Below are 15,992 nucleotides of genomic sequence, written 5' to 3'. Positions count from 1 at the left end.
CGCTGTAGGCCCTCTTGTCCTTTAAAAATATATCTAAATACCTCCAGCTGTTGTATTTTTACCCAGCACCGCAGAATAAATAATAGTACAGTCACCTGCATTAATATGTTACTCTTCGAACGCCGCAAAAATATGTGACACGCTCTTATGACTCTACGAATAAGGTCGTGTCAGATATTTTTGCGGCCCCCATTGTGTAACATATTATTGCAGGTGACTGTACTAGGTACAGAAGACTCACTCTCTAGTCTCTAACAAAACGCGTCTGTTACGATCAGGACAGGTATGACCGCTAGGTGGCGACAGCGCGACGCGCGGCTTATGGCTAGCCACCAAAATTGGTGTGGAACGGATGTACTTTTAGCTACCTGTAGCAAAGCGACGAAATCGCGGAGTGAGCCACGCCTGCCAGCACATACTTGGGCGCATGTCAAATAGACGTCCAGTATACATACATTTCAGCCTGACATACTGTGCCATCTATCGTTGAGCGGCCAAACTGCATTCTAATAATGTAATGTATGAAGTTATCGAGCGCACTTACCGTGAAGTGCGCGTGAGCATTGTAATGTTACATTGTTACAATTAACTTTAGCACGCAGCCGTGCGGTGGCGCTAGCGAGCTGTATGTTCAATATCAACTGTTAGTTTCCATTTAAAAACAAGTTACGCTTTACCCAACAATGTTAACAATACCTAATTATTGAAATAAGTATTGATAATCCTTTTCAAAATATCGTATAAACTGAAATCATCCTGAAAATAGTGAAAATAACTAAATACTACATTGACTTCATAGTATTTTTAATTATGTGACGTAACATTTTTTAGTAATTTAATAAAAAATAAAATAATAACTATCATATTATGATGAAAAAAAAACCGGGCAAGTGCGAGTCGGACTCGCGCACGAAGGGTTCCGTACCATAATGCAAAAAAAAAAAAACAAAAAAAGCAAAAAAAAAACGGTCACCCATCCAAATACTGACCACTCCCGACGTTGCTTAACTTTGGTCAAAAATCACGTTTGTTGTATGGGAGCCCCATTTAAATCTTTATTTTATTCTGTTTTTAGTATTTGTTGTTATAGCGGCAACAGAAATACATCATCTGTGAAAATTTCAACTGTCTAGCTATCACGGTTCGTGAGATACAGCCTGGTGACAGACGGACGGACGGACGGACGGACGGACGGACGGACGGACGGACGGACGGACAGCGAAGTCTTAGTAATAGGGTCCCGTTTTACCCTTTGGGTACGGAACCCTAAAAAGCAATTTTTTATTTATTATAGAACGTGATATATGAATACCTACAATTTAAAATTCGTTAACTTACATATACGTAGAGATTAACATACATTTTTGATAATCAATGTAACCATTTTTGTAACGTTTAAATTAAATTAAAGGCAACCAAATTTATTTTTAATTGCATTTCCCAAACGGATAACGGCCGGCATTCACTCTTTATTTTTAAAAGTTTCTTAGGGACGTAATATGTTTGATTGTGTAATTGTAATTTCGTAATCGTAATTAATTTGCATGCCCTACATTGAAACAACATAGCTTTTATCGTGAAGGTGTAAAGCAATTAATGGAGTCATTATTTTAAATAGAATTTTAACACTTTTTGTATAATTTTGGATGTTTATGCTGTGCCGGCCAGAGGACATACCGTGAACCAAGTTGCCTCTCAGTCACACTTACGTACGAATTCACAAGTGCGACAGAGAGGCAACACGTCGAACGTGATTCGCGGTAGGCCCTCTGTACTGATGTGCTGTCGCAATGTTTCCAGAAGTGCGAAATGTATATATGGAAAAAAAATAGGAAACTTCTCATATATGGGGTTGGGGATCGAAGCTTTCCATATACAAAACCAAAGATTCCTTTATTTCTTGTAAAATTCTCCTGAAATTCCCGAGAACTTTACCATTGATACCTATACAGAAATATTTTAAAATAAAACGATGTTTACAAACATGATACTTAAATTTTATTTTAATGACAAGACAGCTTGGGTTACCACTCTGTTTCGCCTTTAGTTCCAATTTATTTAATTTCTACAATTTTATGTAGTAGGTACAATCAGCTAAACCTAATAAAGCTACAGAGAACTTAGCATCCCTGCATACAAATACAGTACATTAGTACATACCACAATATAATAATTTAAAAATTTAAATGAACATTTTGTATTTGGGAGCGAAGTTTGGAGCAAATGAATGAATTAATGAAAATATTTATTTTCAGGCAATTATTGGCCCATAGATAAATACCTTAAAACTAGCATACATATTATTATAAAATCTTAAAACTTACACAATTATGGCTGCGATGCAGTTCGCAACCCCGCAGTGTCAGGGAGCCGGCCGCGGAACCGCCGGAACTTGACACACTTTATAAAAAGCACAAAGTAGGCACATTTTAAGGTAAAGTATCGTTCTATAGAACTTGCTAACTATGTAAACAAACCGCCATATTTAAACTGTCACTAAATCATGATTTCAGTATGGCGGTTTGTTTGCATAGTTAGCAAGTTCCATAGAATGACACTTTAAACATTTTATTGTCGCCCGCAATGCGCAGTTTCCCGCTGACTATTTCCCCGAGCCAGCAAAATCCGTAAAGCGCCGAAAGTAAAAGTCGCCCGCGAAAGTCCATATTGACCAGCAAACCAGTTCCACTGGCTACAAGTTCATGTTACCTAACCACTGTTTATATTTGGATCTTCTACATTATACAATATGCCTACGTTACGTTATACGGATTTGTTTTTATTTTAGATTAAGATTAAATAGTACTTACCTACCATCACGCACCGCGATTGTGGCGCCATTTAGGGTCCTAGCTTAATTGGTTGTTCAATACTTACGCTATAGAATTTACAATTTAGCAAGAACCCTGAATGGCATAACAATCCCGTGTGGTGACTGTACATTACGATACACGTGCGAGAAGTATGAAATTCGCAACGAGTGGCGATAAATTAAAACACGACCGAAGTGGGTGTTTTAAATCGAGACAAGTTGCGAATTACCTATTCGCACATGTATCGTACAACGTTTTACAGTAGGTACATATGGCCCTTTAATTTTTCGACATAGGTTAAGTAATGTGATAATTATCGCACTAGTACGGTAAAGTAGCACCAAATGTATTAAATCGTTTTCTTAGTTTATAAAGTTTCGTAGGTAAGAAGTGAAAATTCTGGTTATCCGTCAGTTTGTTAGGTATTGCTCAAACGGGCCTACAGATTGCCAGTTCGCCGGACGATATCAGCCTGTCAGTTGTTCGGAGCTGTCAAATTGTGTTTCCCTGACAGGCTGATAACGTCCGGCGAACTGGTAATCAGTGGGTCCCTTAAAGTCTTTTATCTTATAAATTGCAATGGCACTATTACTTACACCATCTTAATAATTATGTACATTTATCGTACCTATAAAACACTGTAAGTAGTTTTTTATCACAATTTATTTGATACGCACCAGGTATTTGAACGGTACCTATTCTAATTTTGTAACTAACTGGAGTGGCTGTGTGTTTGTTCTTATGAATCATGATTCGTGAATAAAACTGTCGAAAAACCAATTTTTGTAAGTTTTTTATTGTTTATAGAAAAAGGATTTACAGAAAAAACAGTAACAAACTTTAGTTTTGATCAAGGTTGGAAAAGGAAAGGGTGGAAAAGGTACAGAAAGCTCATTCATTAAGGCCCCGTACGCACGGCAGCTTTTTCAACGCGCGTTGAAAAAGCGTTTGAATGACGCAAATGGATAACCATGTATGTATTCACACGAAGGCGGTTTTTAAGCGCGGCGCTTTTTTATCGAGCACTGTTCGATTTTCGGCGTTGAGCGTTGGCGTCAAAATGAATAGAGCATACGGAACTCCGTGTATCTGTTCTCACAAGCGTTAAAAAAGCGCCGGCGCTGCTGTCAGTTGGCTGTCAAGTGTCAATTTTTGGTGTCAATCGTCAAGATTATTATTAGTTTCACCTTAAAAATGTCAACTTATGCTTACAAATTCCTGAAATATTCAAGCTATATTCAAATAATACGTCGTAATAGCAAATAAAGTATGGCTTTGCTGAGATGCGTACGTGGCAGTACGACTCACAAGTGATTTTTAAGCGTTCATATGAACACAAATATTGGTAACGGTAAAAAAGCGCCAACGTCAGGTTTTAACGCAACGCTTTTTAAGCTGTCGTGCGAATGGGGCCTAATGGGTCATCCTCTGAGAATAATATGTCTGCGCTTGCGCCTATATAATTACCACGACTCTCTTCATACATTTTGTATGGGTCACGGCAATTAGGCCGTAGACATATTTTTTGAGAATGACCCTAATCAGTACTATTATTTATTATTTATTTAAACTTTATTGCACAAAATATATACAAATGGCGGACTTAATGCCAACTGGCATTCTCTACCAGTCAACCATAGGGCCTAACAGAGATACTTACAATAGGCCTGTTGCAAGTAACAAAGAATCACGGAAATAATGGTTTCAAACAAACACATATGTTAATATGATTCTAAAAAATGGCCCAATCTCAGTATAAACTGAAGGATTATTAATATATTCAATAAAATAAAACTGCAAAATTCTCCAATCGGCCATTATTACTGAAACGCCAATCAGAAGCGTTCCAAACAGTGACGTCATCAATCCATAACATATTTCTTAGAGCAACATAGACAACCTCATTGACCGAAATCCATACGTTCTCACCAAAGAGTTCGAAGGTGCAAAAAAAATGTTATATCGCCACTAAACATTTATTACGTCCAAAAAATATTATTACACGATATAAAGGAGATATCTATTTGTAATTATCTAAATAAAATGCTAAATAATACGATATTTCACCAACAAACTTTTTTAATTATTTGGCTGAATGGAACTATCATTGCCATGTTGGCTGTCGAAACTAGAAAAAATGAAAAATTAAAAAGTAAAACCGGCGCTCGGTGATTTTCACTCAAAATTTACTTGTATCTAAACAATTCATCTTAAATTGCAACCGTGTGAGAGATTTTGTCTAAAATGAGTTATTGTGATAAATTTTTGTAATGTATTTATCATTCCTAATCGTAATGTATGGTGCTGAATTAACAATATCATTCGGATTCAAGGGAAATTCGTAACTGTAAGTATGTAAACAATGTCTACCACCCTACCACCAACCAAATGGTGACGTCACAAATGTCGTGCGAGGCGTTTTCGCGCGAGTTTTAAACTAGCTATAATAAAATGCAATTATTTATGTTAAATCTTATGAGTATAGCTGAAATATTGTGTTTTTCGGAACCAATACAAGTGTACCGACAATAATAAAAGGGATTTCAAAATTTGTCATCAGGCCTATTGGTGCAGAGAGAGAATTATATTGAGTGTGTAAGTATATATTATAGCTTGTTTATTGAGCACTTGCTTAACTTTCTTGAAATAAATCTAGAACAATAATCAAAAAATAAAATTCCTCTCTCACGCTGTCACGTCCAGATGATTTTGGCAAGAGACACGAAACGAAAGTGCATCTGATGCACAGATCGTTACGAAAGAATGCCCGGCGGCCGCGCGGTCTGCAGTGGCCAGAGTACGCAACATACAGAGATTACTTACACAAGTTACACAGTTGTATTTTAGCAAGCTGATTCTAAATTGCTGATAACTTTTTTAGTAATAGGAAAAATATCAGTGAAAATATATTATCTATACAGGTGGCACAAGTAGCAGTCACTCTAGTAGGCTCCATAAACATGTGGTTGAGATTACAAGATTTGAAAAGATTCAATAATCTACAAGACATTGTTGTGGTAAATGTACCACTGTTTATTTATTTAACACCACTTCCACCATCCCACTAACACGGCGTTAACCAGTTCAACCGTTAACCCAGTGGCAAATTGTACCGATAACCATGGTAATTCCAGGTTTAACCGGTTAACCCCGGGTTGGTGAATGGTTCAAGGGGCCCTTTAGCAAGTTTTTATTTAACTTTCCATGTTTGTATGTATTTTGCAAGCTAAATTAGATCTACTTCCCATTAGGTATTTGATTTAGCTGAAACTTCAGATGTATGTTGGGTGGGTGACAATGCAATGTTATGGTACCATCGAGCTGATCTGATGAAGGAAACAGGAGGTGGAAATTACTTCTGTGATAAAACAATGTAATCTAATTGTGTTTCGGGTTTTTAGATTTGTCTCGATGAGTTTCAATTAGTTGCCTCCTGAAAGAAAAGTACAGTCGACGTCAAAGATATGTTTACACTTTTTCACCTTACTCCTTTATAATAAGGCGAAAATGTAAACATATCTTTGGCGTCGACTGTACAGAAGAAAAATGAAATTTTTGACAAAAAAGTTTTTATTTTACATTGTTGTGAGATGGGCTAATTTTGTCAAAGCAATTAAAAGGTTTTGTGATAGTATTTACTAGAATAATATAATGTCTAAGATAACGACCAACGACTCTCAACGGCTTGTTAGAGTCGACAGACGTTTATTAAAACTTTCATTCATTGAATAATGCCCATTCAATTAAAAAGCCAATATAAAAACAATGACCTTATAAATCTATAAATAGAAACTCTAGTTATTAATATCTCTTTAGAAATCCATTGTTTATTGGAAAACTTACCCAGTGCGCCATTATCGTTCGAATATTAAACTCGCACGACGCGCATCTTGCTTTCTATGCGCATAGCATAGTTGTTATTGTCGCTTAGTTGTCATTTAGAACTCATATAGTCGAGTATGTTCCGTCAACGGTCTTATTTATGAGTCGGGTATGTTCCGTCAACGTTACGTGTTCCACTTTTGAACTTTTGAAAATGTGTCGCGTGTTGAAAACAATTGTTGTTCGGTTTTGGTGACGTGCTGATTCGTTCGAATTTCAAAAGTGGCGTTCGGAAACCAGTAACAATGGGTTTGGATTCTTAAACGCTTGCAGTGCAAATTCTAATTTTGTTTGTTTAAGATTTTGGTATTAAATTTTATGTGAAACAAAGTGACGCTTATGTTTTGTGTTAATTCCTAAAATGGTTGCAGTGTAAAACATAATGGTTTTGTAATTTTTTTTGTGTTAACGTTATCTATGGTCAAATTTTTTTGATTGTTATCTAATATGTCTTAGAATAAGTGACGATGTTCCCATTCAAAAAGAAATCTTATTTAATGATTGATTTTTGTTTGTTTAATGTTGGGTACTAGTTTTAAAGTGTGTAGAGTTACTCTGTGGACCGCCAAATCGCAAAGGTCGTGTGATGTGGTACATAATAGTGGCATTGTTTCTAATATGGCTGCTCGAGCACTTCCGCCGGAAGCAGGCGCAGCCGCCGCACCACACGTGCCAAATGTTCGTATTTACTTGATAATTAATGTTATTAAAGGTAAGTTTAGTTTATTAGGTGCATCACAAACAAATGTCAAAATGCAAATCTCAGTGGATGGTATACGTATAGCTCGGTAAGGATCCTGACCTTTTAGACCACTTTTTGCATTTTTTTCGAGAAAGCTTTTCTCTGCTATACAGCACAACCGAGCTTTGCAAAATTTTATTATATTGTATGGGAAGATTGGGAAGTTCAATAGTTCAACTGCTGAGGGACGTTGATCAGTCCTCTAAATGTGGTTGGTGCAACTGGCCCTTAATCTATTTATCAGAGCGTCATCATGTTTAACGAGACTAATGGCGTTATTTATTTTATAAACGTCTGTTCAGTGTTAACTCTAACTAACAAGCCGTTGATAATTGTTGGTCACTATCTGTCGTTTTCACATTTGTGTTTGTTAGATAGTGGCGGCGACTCCATACAACCCGATTCCCACCGGCTTGCCTAACATTTCTTGCTACATATACCAAACTTATTATCCATAACGAAAACACTACGTAGTACTTGGTAGTACTAAAGCTTTGTAATAGATTGTTCAACCAATCATAGCGGGCGCGCGAAGTGTAGCGTCTCGAGTCTAAACTTCACTATTCATTGATGAGCCACCACCACAGATACGAAAATTCACGCACACACGCATAAACTCCGCTATTCGAGTCCGCGTATAAAAGCTCAAAAATAACTCGGTCCTGCGTCGAGTTATTTGTTTGAATAAAAACCTTAAGTGTAAGGTAATAAGGTTTATATTGGAGTGTGTACTGTGTAGTGTTTCCACAATTTTTTCTTGCCTCATTTGAAATAAAAACCTTAATTCAAGTCAATAAGGTTTATATTGGAGTGTGTAATTTTCCATAATTTTGTGGAAATTGCTTCTTTTGAAAAATATAAACCATAATTCAAGGCAATAAGGTTAAAATTGGAGTGTGTAATGTTTTCCACAATTCTTTAATGTTGCCAAATAAAATATTAAGTGAATGTTAATGTGGAAAATGTTATCGTATTTCGCTGCTATTAATATCATATTTTGTGGAAACCTTGAAAATACAGATAACTTTTATTACTGAGCCCAAGAATCTTATGTAGTTTCAAATTGAGTTATTTATTAACGGAGGTTTCTTCAAAGAAAGTCCTGTTTCTAGATCTAGCTTTTTTAATTCGTGGATGAAAAAGAATATATTATCATGGCAACATTCATACGCCATTCCCGGTGTTTTACAAACATTTGTTATTGGAAAATTATATGTGATTTAGTTACTTTTGTGCATAAATTGATATTTAAAACTTACTTAACCAGTGAAATTTAGTTTTGCTAGTATTTTGTGTGTAAGTGTTGTGTATTGTTCGCAGTGCAGGTGTATTTAAGGTCAGTTCGTGTTTTTTAAGAATAGGTATTTTTACAGCCCATTTTGATTGTTGTGTTGTAAATTGTTTGCTAAATGAGTCAACACGTTTACCACGCTATCTTTTGAGATTAATTAGTGATGACAAGTACGGCAAAGGTTATATTATATACTACTAGGGGCTACACTAACTGCAACGGTTCGCGTCCAAGGTCACATCTAGCGCAGAAGAAGTACCTAATGTTAGGTTAGGTAGGTTTTTTTTTTTTTACTACGGGTTACCTAGCAAAAATTCTCACGCGCCGCTACTTATCTAATAGATATAGACAAAATTTTACAGTTTTGTAAGAGGAATGCGAAGTATTTGGAATCAGGAGGTAAGTATATGCTTTGAATTTAACAATGAATACCACATATATCATCTACCACAGATAATCACACGTCCGATCATTTTTCAATAACTAATGACTTTATTTGCATGCCATCTGTGAGCATCGCATTGAAACACTTGCACACCGCGGTAGCTGCTCTAAAATATCTTATAATCATTCGAATGTTTATACAGGGTGAAATTTCAAAGGTACTGTTTCCATTTCCAAAGTTTGTTAAAAATGACACAATTTTTAAATCATAAAGCTTACCTACTGGGGCAGTGATTTCAAGTATACTCTGGCACAGCCACTTTGTCAGTAAAAGAATGCGGCGATATCGCATAGAGTTGGATACCGTAAAACCACCCAACTATAGGACACCTACTACATCTATGGTGCCCAAGTTCAATGCATCTTTAAGTATCAATTCAGTGTTCTTTTATTTTTTTCTGTGTGTCTTTTTCATGCATTTATACAAATCATTTTCCTTACAAATATGACATTCAAATACTAGTCAAACCTGAACGAAGAAAATTTAATTTTGGACCTTAGTTGGGAGCTTTTGGAGTACAGTTGGGTGGTTTTACGGTACTGTATGACATTTTTAACGATCCCTTATTCTATTCCACCCGTTATAGACCTTTTCGCTGCAGTATATGCAAATTTCCCGTGTCCAGCCGTTCGAAAAGATTCCTCGCGTCACGCGCTCTTCTAAGAAGAGGCGACAAATTAATTTACATCGCCAGACGAGCAAAAACCAGCCAATTATTTGTAATCACAAGCAAATCTTGTCTGGCGAGAAAGCGTGTAACAATGTAACATGTGATTCAATGTCGAATTGTGCACAGTAGCCCGCGAGTCAGGGCTATAACCGCGAAAATTGAAGTTCGCAAATTGTGGGCATTTTTCTCTGTCAGTCTTATTACGCTTTCATTGGAGTAAAAGAGAAACATCCCCGATGCGAATTTCGGTTTTCGCGGTAGCCCCTCAGGAACAGATTTTCATGATATAATACTCTAATATACATACTCTTTATTAGGATGTCGTAATTCAAGCTTTAAAATAAAAAAAATATCCGAATCTCTTGAAGCCCAACGGCTCGATACTGGGTCAGCAAAGATACTTAAAATCCAACTATAAATTAAATACTAATATCAACCATTGGGAGTTGAGAGATTAATAAATGTAAGTACAAAGATATATGTAACTTCGTATGAGATGAATAAAGTCTAAAGAAAAAACGTGCCTCGGATATTAAGTAAAAGTTATTCTAGAATAGATGGCGCCACACCTTTTGCCTATGCTCGGGTAGATGGCGTTGGCGGCACCGTTTGATATTTAACAATTTTAACACATATCAGTGAAAGAACATGGGTCAAAGACATATGGCGTTCTAAAAAAAAATCATTTATCCTATATATATAAATTGTTTGATGTTTTTTTTTTCTATAAATATTGGGGACATCTTACACAGATCAACCTAGCCCCAAACTAAGCACAGCTTGTACAGTCACCTGCAATAATATGTTACTCTTCGAAGGCCGCAAAAATATGTGACACGCTCCTATGGCTCTACAAATAAGATCGTGTCAGATTTTTTTGCGGCCTTCGAAGAGTAACATATTATTGCAGGTGACTGTACTATGGGTGCTAGGCGACGATATACATACTTACGTATATAGATAAATACATCCTTATATACATAGAAAACACCCATGACTCAGGAACAAATATTAGTGTTCATCACACAAATAAATGCCCTTACTGGGATTCGAACCCAGGACCATCGGCTTCGCAGGCAGGGTCACTACCCACTAGGCCAAGGCCAGACCGGTCGTCAAAAGTTTATACATTTTCATTGTTAGTTTTAATGGGTTGTCGATAGATGGCAGTAAATTATATACAAAATTTACTATGATAGTAACTCTCTATTCTCTCTGATATGTATAATGAGAAACGAAGTATTCATATTAACATACCCATATAAAAATAAAGTTGAATTCTAAACCTCCTCCTGTATGGCATGTTAAATACTTACAAATTTACGAAACGCAAAGGTAGGAAAATAATTACATAGTGTACAAAACATAGGTGAAATCAGTCGGACGGTCAATCGGAAATGCATCAAAAATGGCTTCCACCGACCAATTGTTCAATAAAACTAGGGAAATACTAACAGTAACGGCTATGAAACAACGAACTATGAACTTAGTCATTCTAGAACTATCCATTATTGACCGAGCGTTAGCGAAGCTCTCCTTTTCAGCTTCGGCAAAAATGCTTTCGTATATATTGATGTTCTCTCGGTAGGCCTTTAAGGATGACTTACGCTAGACCAGGCCGGGGCCGGGCCAGAGCTTCCGACGCTTCGTTTTCTATGGAAAACACCACGTGATCACCGATCAGCCCTCATAGAAAATGACAAATCGATCATTTTTCGATTCAATTTTTAGAAAATTTTCAAAATGGCGGTGCGGCGGTAAGAAACATCGATAAATCTGTTAATGAAAAATGCTGTCACAAATGCTGTGACCATGATTGTACAGAAGTAAATCTTAACTTATCAGAAAGTTAAACGACAGAAAAAAGTTTTGATTCTTTCACGATATATGATGATGATTATTAGTTACTGAGTGTGTAGGGTTGGTCCTGCTCACGTCACATGAATCACCCTGTATATAAACTAGTTTTGGTCCCAAAACTGTACATTGTAGAAAATTACTGCGCAACTTCTTTACCGCCTGAGAGAAGCAGTAGAGTTATATGTGTATCAATTTAATGGGCGTAGCTTTATTGCTCCAGCCAAATAGGCGGAAAATACTCTTTAAGAACCATTTAAGTATACATTAAACCTGAAATTAACACTGAAAACGGTCCGTTATTTCCTGAGCCATTGAAAACACTATGGTTAGAGACCGGTAATACATAAAGACTCTTAATCCACACAATTCCTCGTTAGTTGTTTTAGATGGCGCCGCGAAGAGATCTACAGGCATATACCTAAAATAAAAGCGCAAAGCCCTCTAAAGTGGCCCACTGATTAACAGTCCGCCGGACGGTATCGCGGTCTGTCAGTTAGAACAAAATTTTGACAGTTCCGATCAACTGACAGGCCGATACCGTCCGGCGGACTGTTAATCAGTGGGGCCCTTTAGGAATCTCCTAGGAATGTCTGTCACAAGCGTGTCTGCCATAAATCTCATCATGTCTTTCGGTCATTCTCAAAAAATATGTCTGCGGTCTTATTGCCGCGACTCATATATTTTCATTCCAAAATGTATGAAGAGTCGTGGCAATTAGACGCAACCACAGACATATTTTCACAGAATGACCGAATGGTCATGAGAAGTCATGTTGTCCCAGCTTTTTGCCACGGCTCAAGAACCTATAGTCCGCTTGAGGACAGTTCATTCCACAGTTTAGCTGTGTGAGGCAGGAAGTTTCTTGAAAAACGCACAGATGAGGACTGTCAATTATTTAACGTGGTGAAGATGGAAATGTTGTCGACTTGTCGCTTCTAGACAGATGGATATCTGTTTATTAGCTACTAGCGACCGCTCCGGCTTCACACGGGTTAACAAATTATACACCTAAACCTTCCTCAAGAATCATTCTATAGATAGGTGAAAATCGCATGAAAATCCGTTTAGCAGTTTTTGAGTTTATCGCGAACATATAAACACACACACAGACAGACGTGGCGAGGGACTTTTTGAAGTGAAAACTTCTTTAGCGGCGCTGTGCACTTTTTGTGATGGGGCAAAAATGTTAAACTCGCGACAGGTCACGTGACCGTAAGATTCGTAAGACTTAAGACGGACACGTGACCTGATCGACGGACACGTGACCAGTCTTTATTACCTTCCTGTCTCCATATCATGCAATGCCCGCTCAGATAGAATCACAAGGAAACGATTCAGATCTAGCGAATAGGAACTGGCGTTCTATCAATTATAGTGGACGAACTTCCTAGTGATAGAGTGGACGTCTTTAATTGACAGGTGCTGCGTGCCACCGTTTATAAATTATATAGTTGGTGTGTAAGTAATGTTAGCGAGTATAACTTTTGAGAATGGCTAGGGCTATGTACTTGAACGTATAATACAATACTTACAACGGTAGGTATATACATGTATGGTTAGGGCTACCAGATGTCAGGAATATTGGCCGTTTGTCAGGAATGCGGCCGGAATACGAAAATGTCAGGAATTTTAGTGAATTTTAGTGAATTAACAGACTTTTCTATTCTATTATACTTTTCTATTATACCTAAAAAGGAACATTATTCAAATTTAAACAACGTATCAAGCATACATAGATATCGCTTACGGTTAGCAACAGAAAGATGCATAAACTTAGTTCTTGGCCCTTTCCGATTTTTTTTTATTAACTCATTTATAGTTATCTATGCATCTATTTCGCTTTATCCAAGTTTTTTAAGCCGCTTTCCGCTCTAAAACTCTTTGCATAATACAATTATAAACTAAATCTACGGCTCATATGGGTTGCGACATCGTTACGTCTTTCATTGTGCCTAACTTGATCAAATTAATCGTATATTATTTACTCACACAAGTGGGCTAAATGCTGGCCAGTCTGTCATCTTCACTTAGAAACCACTTCTTTGAGTTGAATGAGTATAATCCGGTTGTATATTCTGAAGCATACCTATGAATGAATGAATGAAAGTCTTTATTTTACTACTAATTGCCCACAAATAAATACCTTAAAACTATGACTAGATGGCATTTGTTTGAGGTTTTCTTTAGTTCTAACTGCTCCTGTCCTGTAGTATTGATTTTGACAAGACCAATAGAAATACATGACTAAATTACTCAGGTAAGGACGTGCTACTTGCAATCCGCAGGTCGGATTAAAATTCGTTGCTCTTACTTAGCCTGCAATTAGGTACTTATCTAAAATTGCAAGATCTGTAGAAGTCTAATCGCGTCAACCCACAGACAGCTTGCATAACCTAACTTAATTCTAAGATCTAAGTGTTGAAAGTGAGACGAAAATCCTACGAGAATCGGTTACATCCAAGTAATTGTAGAAGTTGCACAATTATTTGTCGAGAAGACTTAATTAATCATTTACATTTTGCATTCATTCATAGATCATTATTTTACTTAATTCCTCACTAACACACCGATTCATCAAAAAGTTAAACCCAAAAAGCGACTTAAGATTGGTAAACATAAGGTTCCAAATCAAAAAAAGCGTCAAGACTAGGGGCCTATTTTACCTACTTCCAAATTATGTAACGAGTTTTGTTCTCTAACTTACATACAGTAAGTTAAATAACTTTAATCTTACGGGGAAACATATAAATTTATTAGCTTAGGTATTATAATTTTTTGAATAATTATTCGCGTTCTGCGTTATTTTGAATATTATATCATGTGATATCACGTGAAGCGTTGTCAAGCGTGGCACTTTCGAATGAACGAAAAATAATACTTACCTATTAGTAAAAAAAAAGTTCGCAAATTGGGGGTGTTATTCCAATTAAGACGTAATTAGAGTGACAGAGAAAGATGCCCGCAATTTGTGAATTTCGGCGTACGCTGTAGGTCATCTGCAATAAAAGGCCAAGTGCGCGTCTGACCTAGCATAATGGAGGATTCCTTACCTTCACACGAGACAAAAAACCAATCAAGCAAAAGAGCGCGGGCGCAAGACATGGTTTCTTTAATTTGTTGTTGTTGTTTTAATCTCGAGGGATTGATTATAATATTTTTTTAACTGGAAGGGTATGATGATAGATGTCATCTCCATACAATTTATAACCTAAAAATGCCAGGTCGCAAAATTGTATTGAATTGATTCTATCTTCGTACCCTTCCAGTTTTAAAAATACTATAGATTGTCTAGACAGACAAATCATCGCAATCAAACTTTTTGTAATGTGAAAACAAGAATTAGTTACGCCCATAGGCGTAATAATGAGACCGAGAATATTATTTGCACTTTGATTGTCTACGGTCTACGGTCTAGAGTCTAATAGACGCTACAAATTAGGTACATTAAAATAATCTTTATTTCAAACCAAAAGCGATCCATATTAAGTACATGCGTTGGAATAAGGCATTGCGTATAAATATACAGAATTCAAAATGATGCCCTTATTTAGCTGTTCTAGATTTTATAGAATCTGGAATTTATTTTTGAACCTACTTTGAAATCTAGAGCCTACTTTTGACTGCTGAAACTAAAATTAATGCTTTGTCGATGAAGTTAACAACCGTGTGTACTATTTTTTGAAAAAAAAAAAACGCTCGTTTAGGGAATTCCCCGCAGACGGATATAGCCGCATATACCTTTCACAAAATCCATATACCAATAGGTACATAGGTACTTGTTCTTGATTTTTGTATAAATTTTGTGTTTTATGTTTGAACCCGTATTTCATAAGATGTTTTTTTTGTACTGATCATTAATAATTCGGCTTAATTATAATTTATCGTATCCTATTTGCAGTTTGCATAGGAATTAGACCAGTTTTAAATGTCATTCATTTTTCGTAAATAAGTTCCTTATTAGTTTCAAGATATAACTAATACATGTAATTCAAATAATTAATCATAATTATCATAAATTACTACCGTTTTATATTATCGTTATTAAATAATGCTTTTTATGTTAAATATATTATGTTAAAATTCAGTTTTTTTTTTTTAAATTGGTTAGAGCATTTTAATATGCATCGATATCGATATAAAGTTGGTCAAGCAGATCTTGTCAGTAGAAAAAGGTGGCAAATTTGAAAAATGTAGGCGCGAAGGGATATCGTCTCATTGACAATTTGAATTTCGTGCCTTTTTCTACTGACAAGATTGCTTGACCATCGATATTTAACACCTGGACATAC

General features: G+C 36.3%; 2 protein-coding genes across 2 annotated transcripts in view; both read left to right on the top strand.

Annotated features, from left to right (window-relative positions):
- The window catches only part of LOC134797425 (26S proteasome regulatory subunit 7), a 155,486-nt gene that overhangs the window by 105,340 nt on the left and 34,154 nt on the right, over nt 1–15,992 (top strand). The gene's annotated exons all lie outside the window — the stretch shown is intronic.
- LOC134797449 (espin) overlaps nt 7,212–15,992 on the top strand; it is a 97,593-nt gene continuing 88,812 nt past the window's right edge. Inside the window, exon 1 of the mRNA XM_063769690.1 lies at nt 7,212–7,373. Within this exon, the coding sequence (XP_063625760.1) occupies nt 7,282–7,373 (92 nt within the window). The 5' untranslated portion in view covers nt 7,212–7,281. The remainder of the gene's footprint in view (nt 7,374–15,992) is intronic.

Source organism: Cydia splendana, chromosome 15, assembly GCF_910591565.1.
Source record: "Cydia splendana chromosome 15, ilCydSple1.2, whole genome shotgun sequence".
Taxonomy (NCBI): Eukaryota; Metazoa; Arthropoda; class Insecta; order Lepidoptera; family Tortricidae; genus Cydia; species Cydia splendana.
The sequence above is the reverse complement of the archived record's forward strand: the minus strand, read 5'-3'. Positions and strand labels throughout refer to the sequence as shown.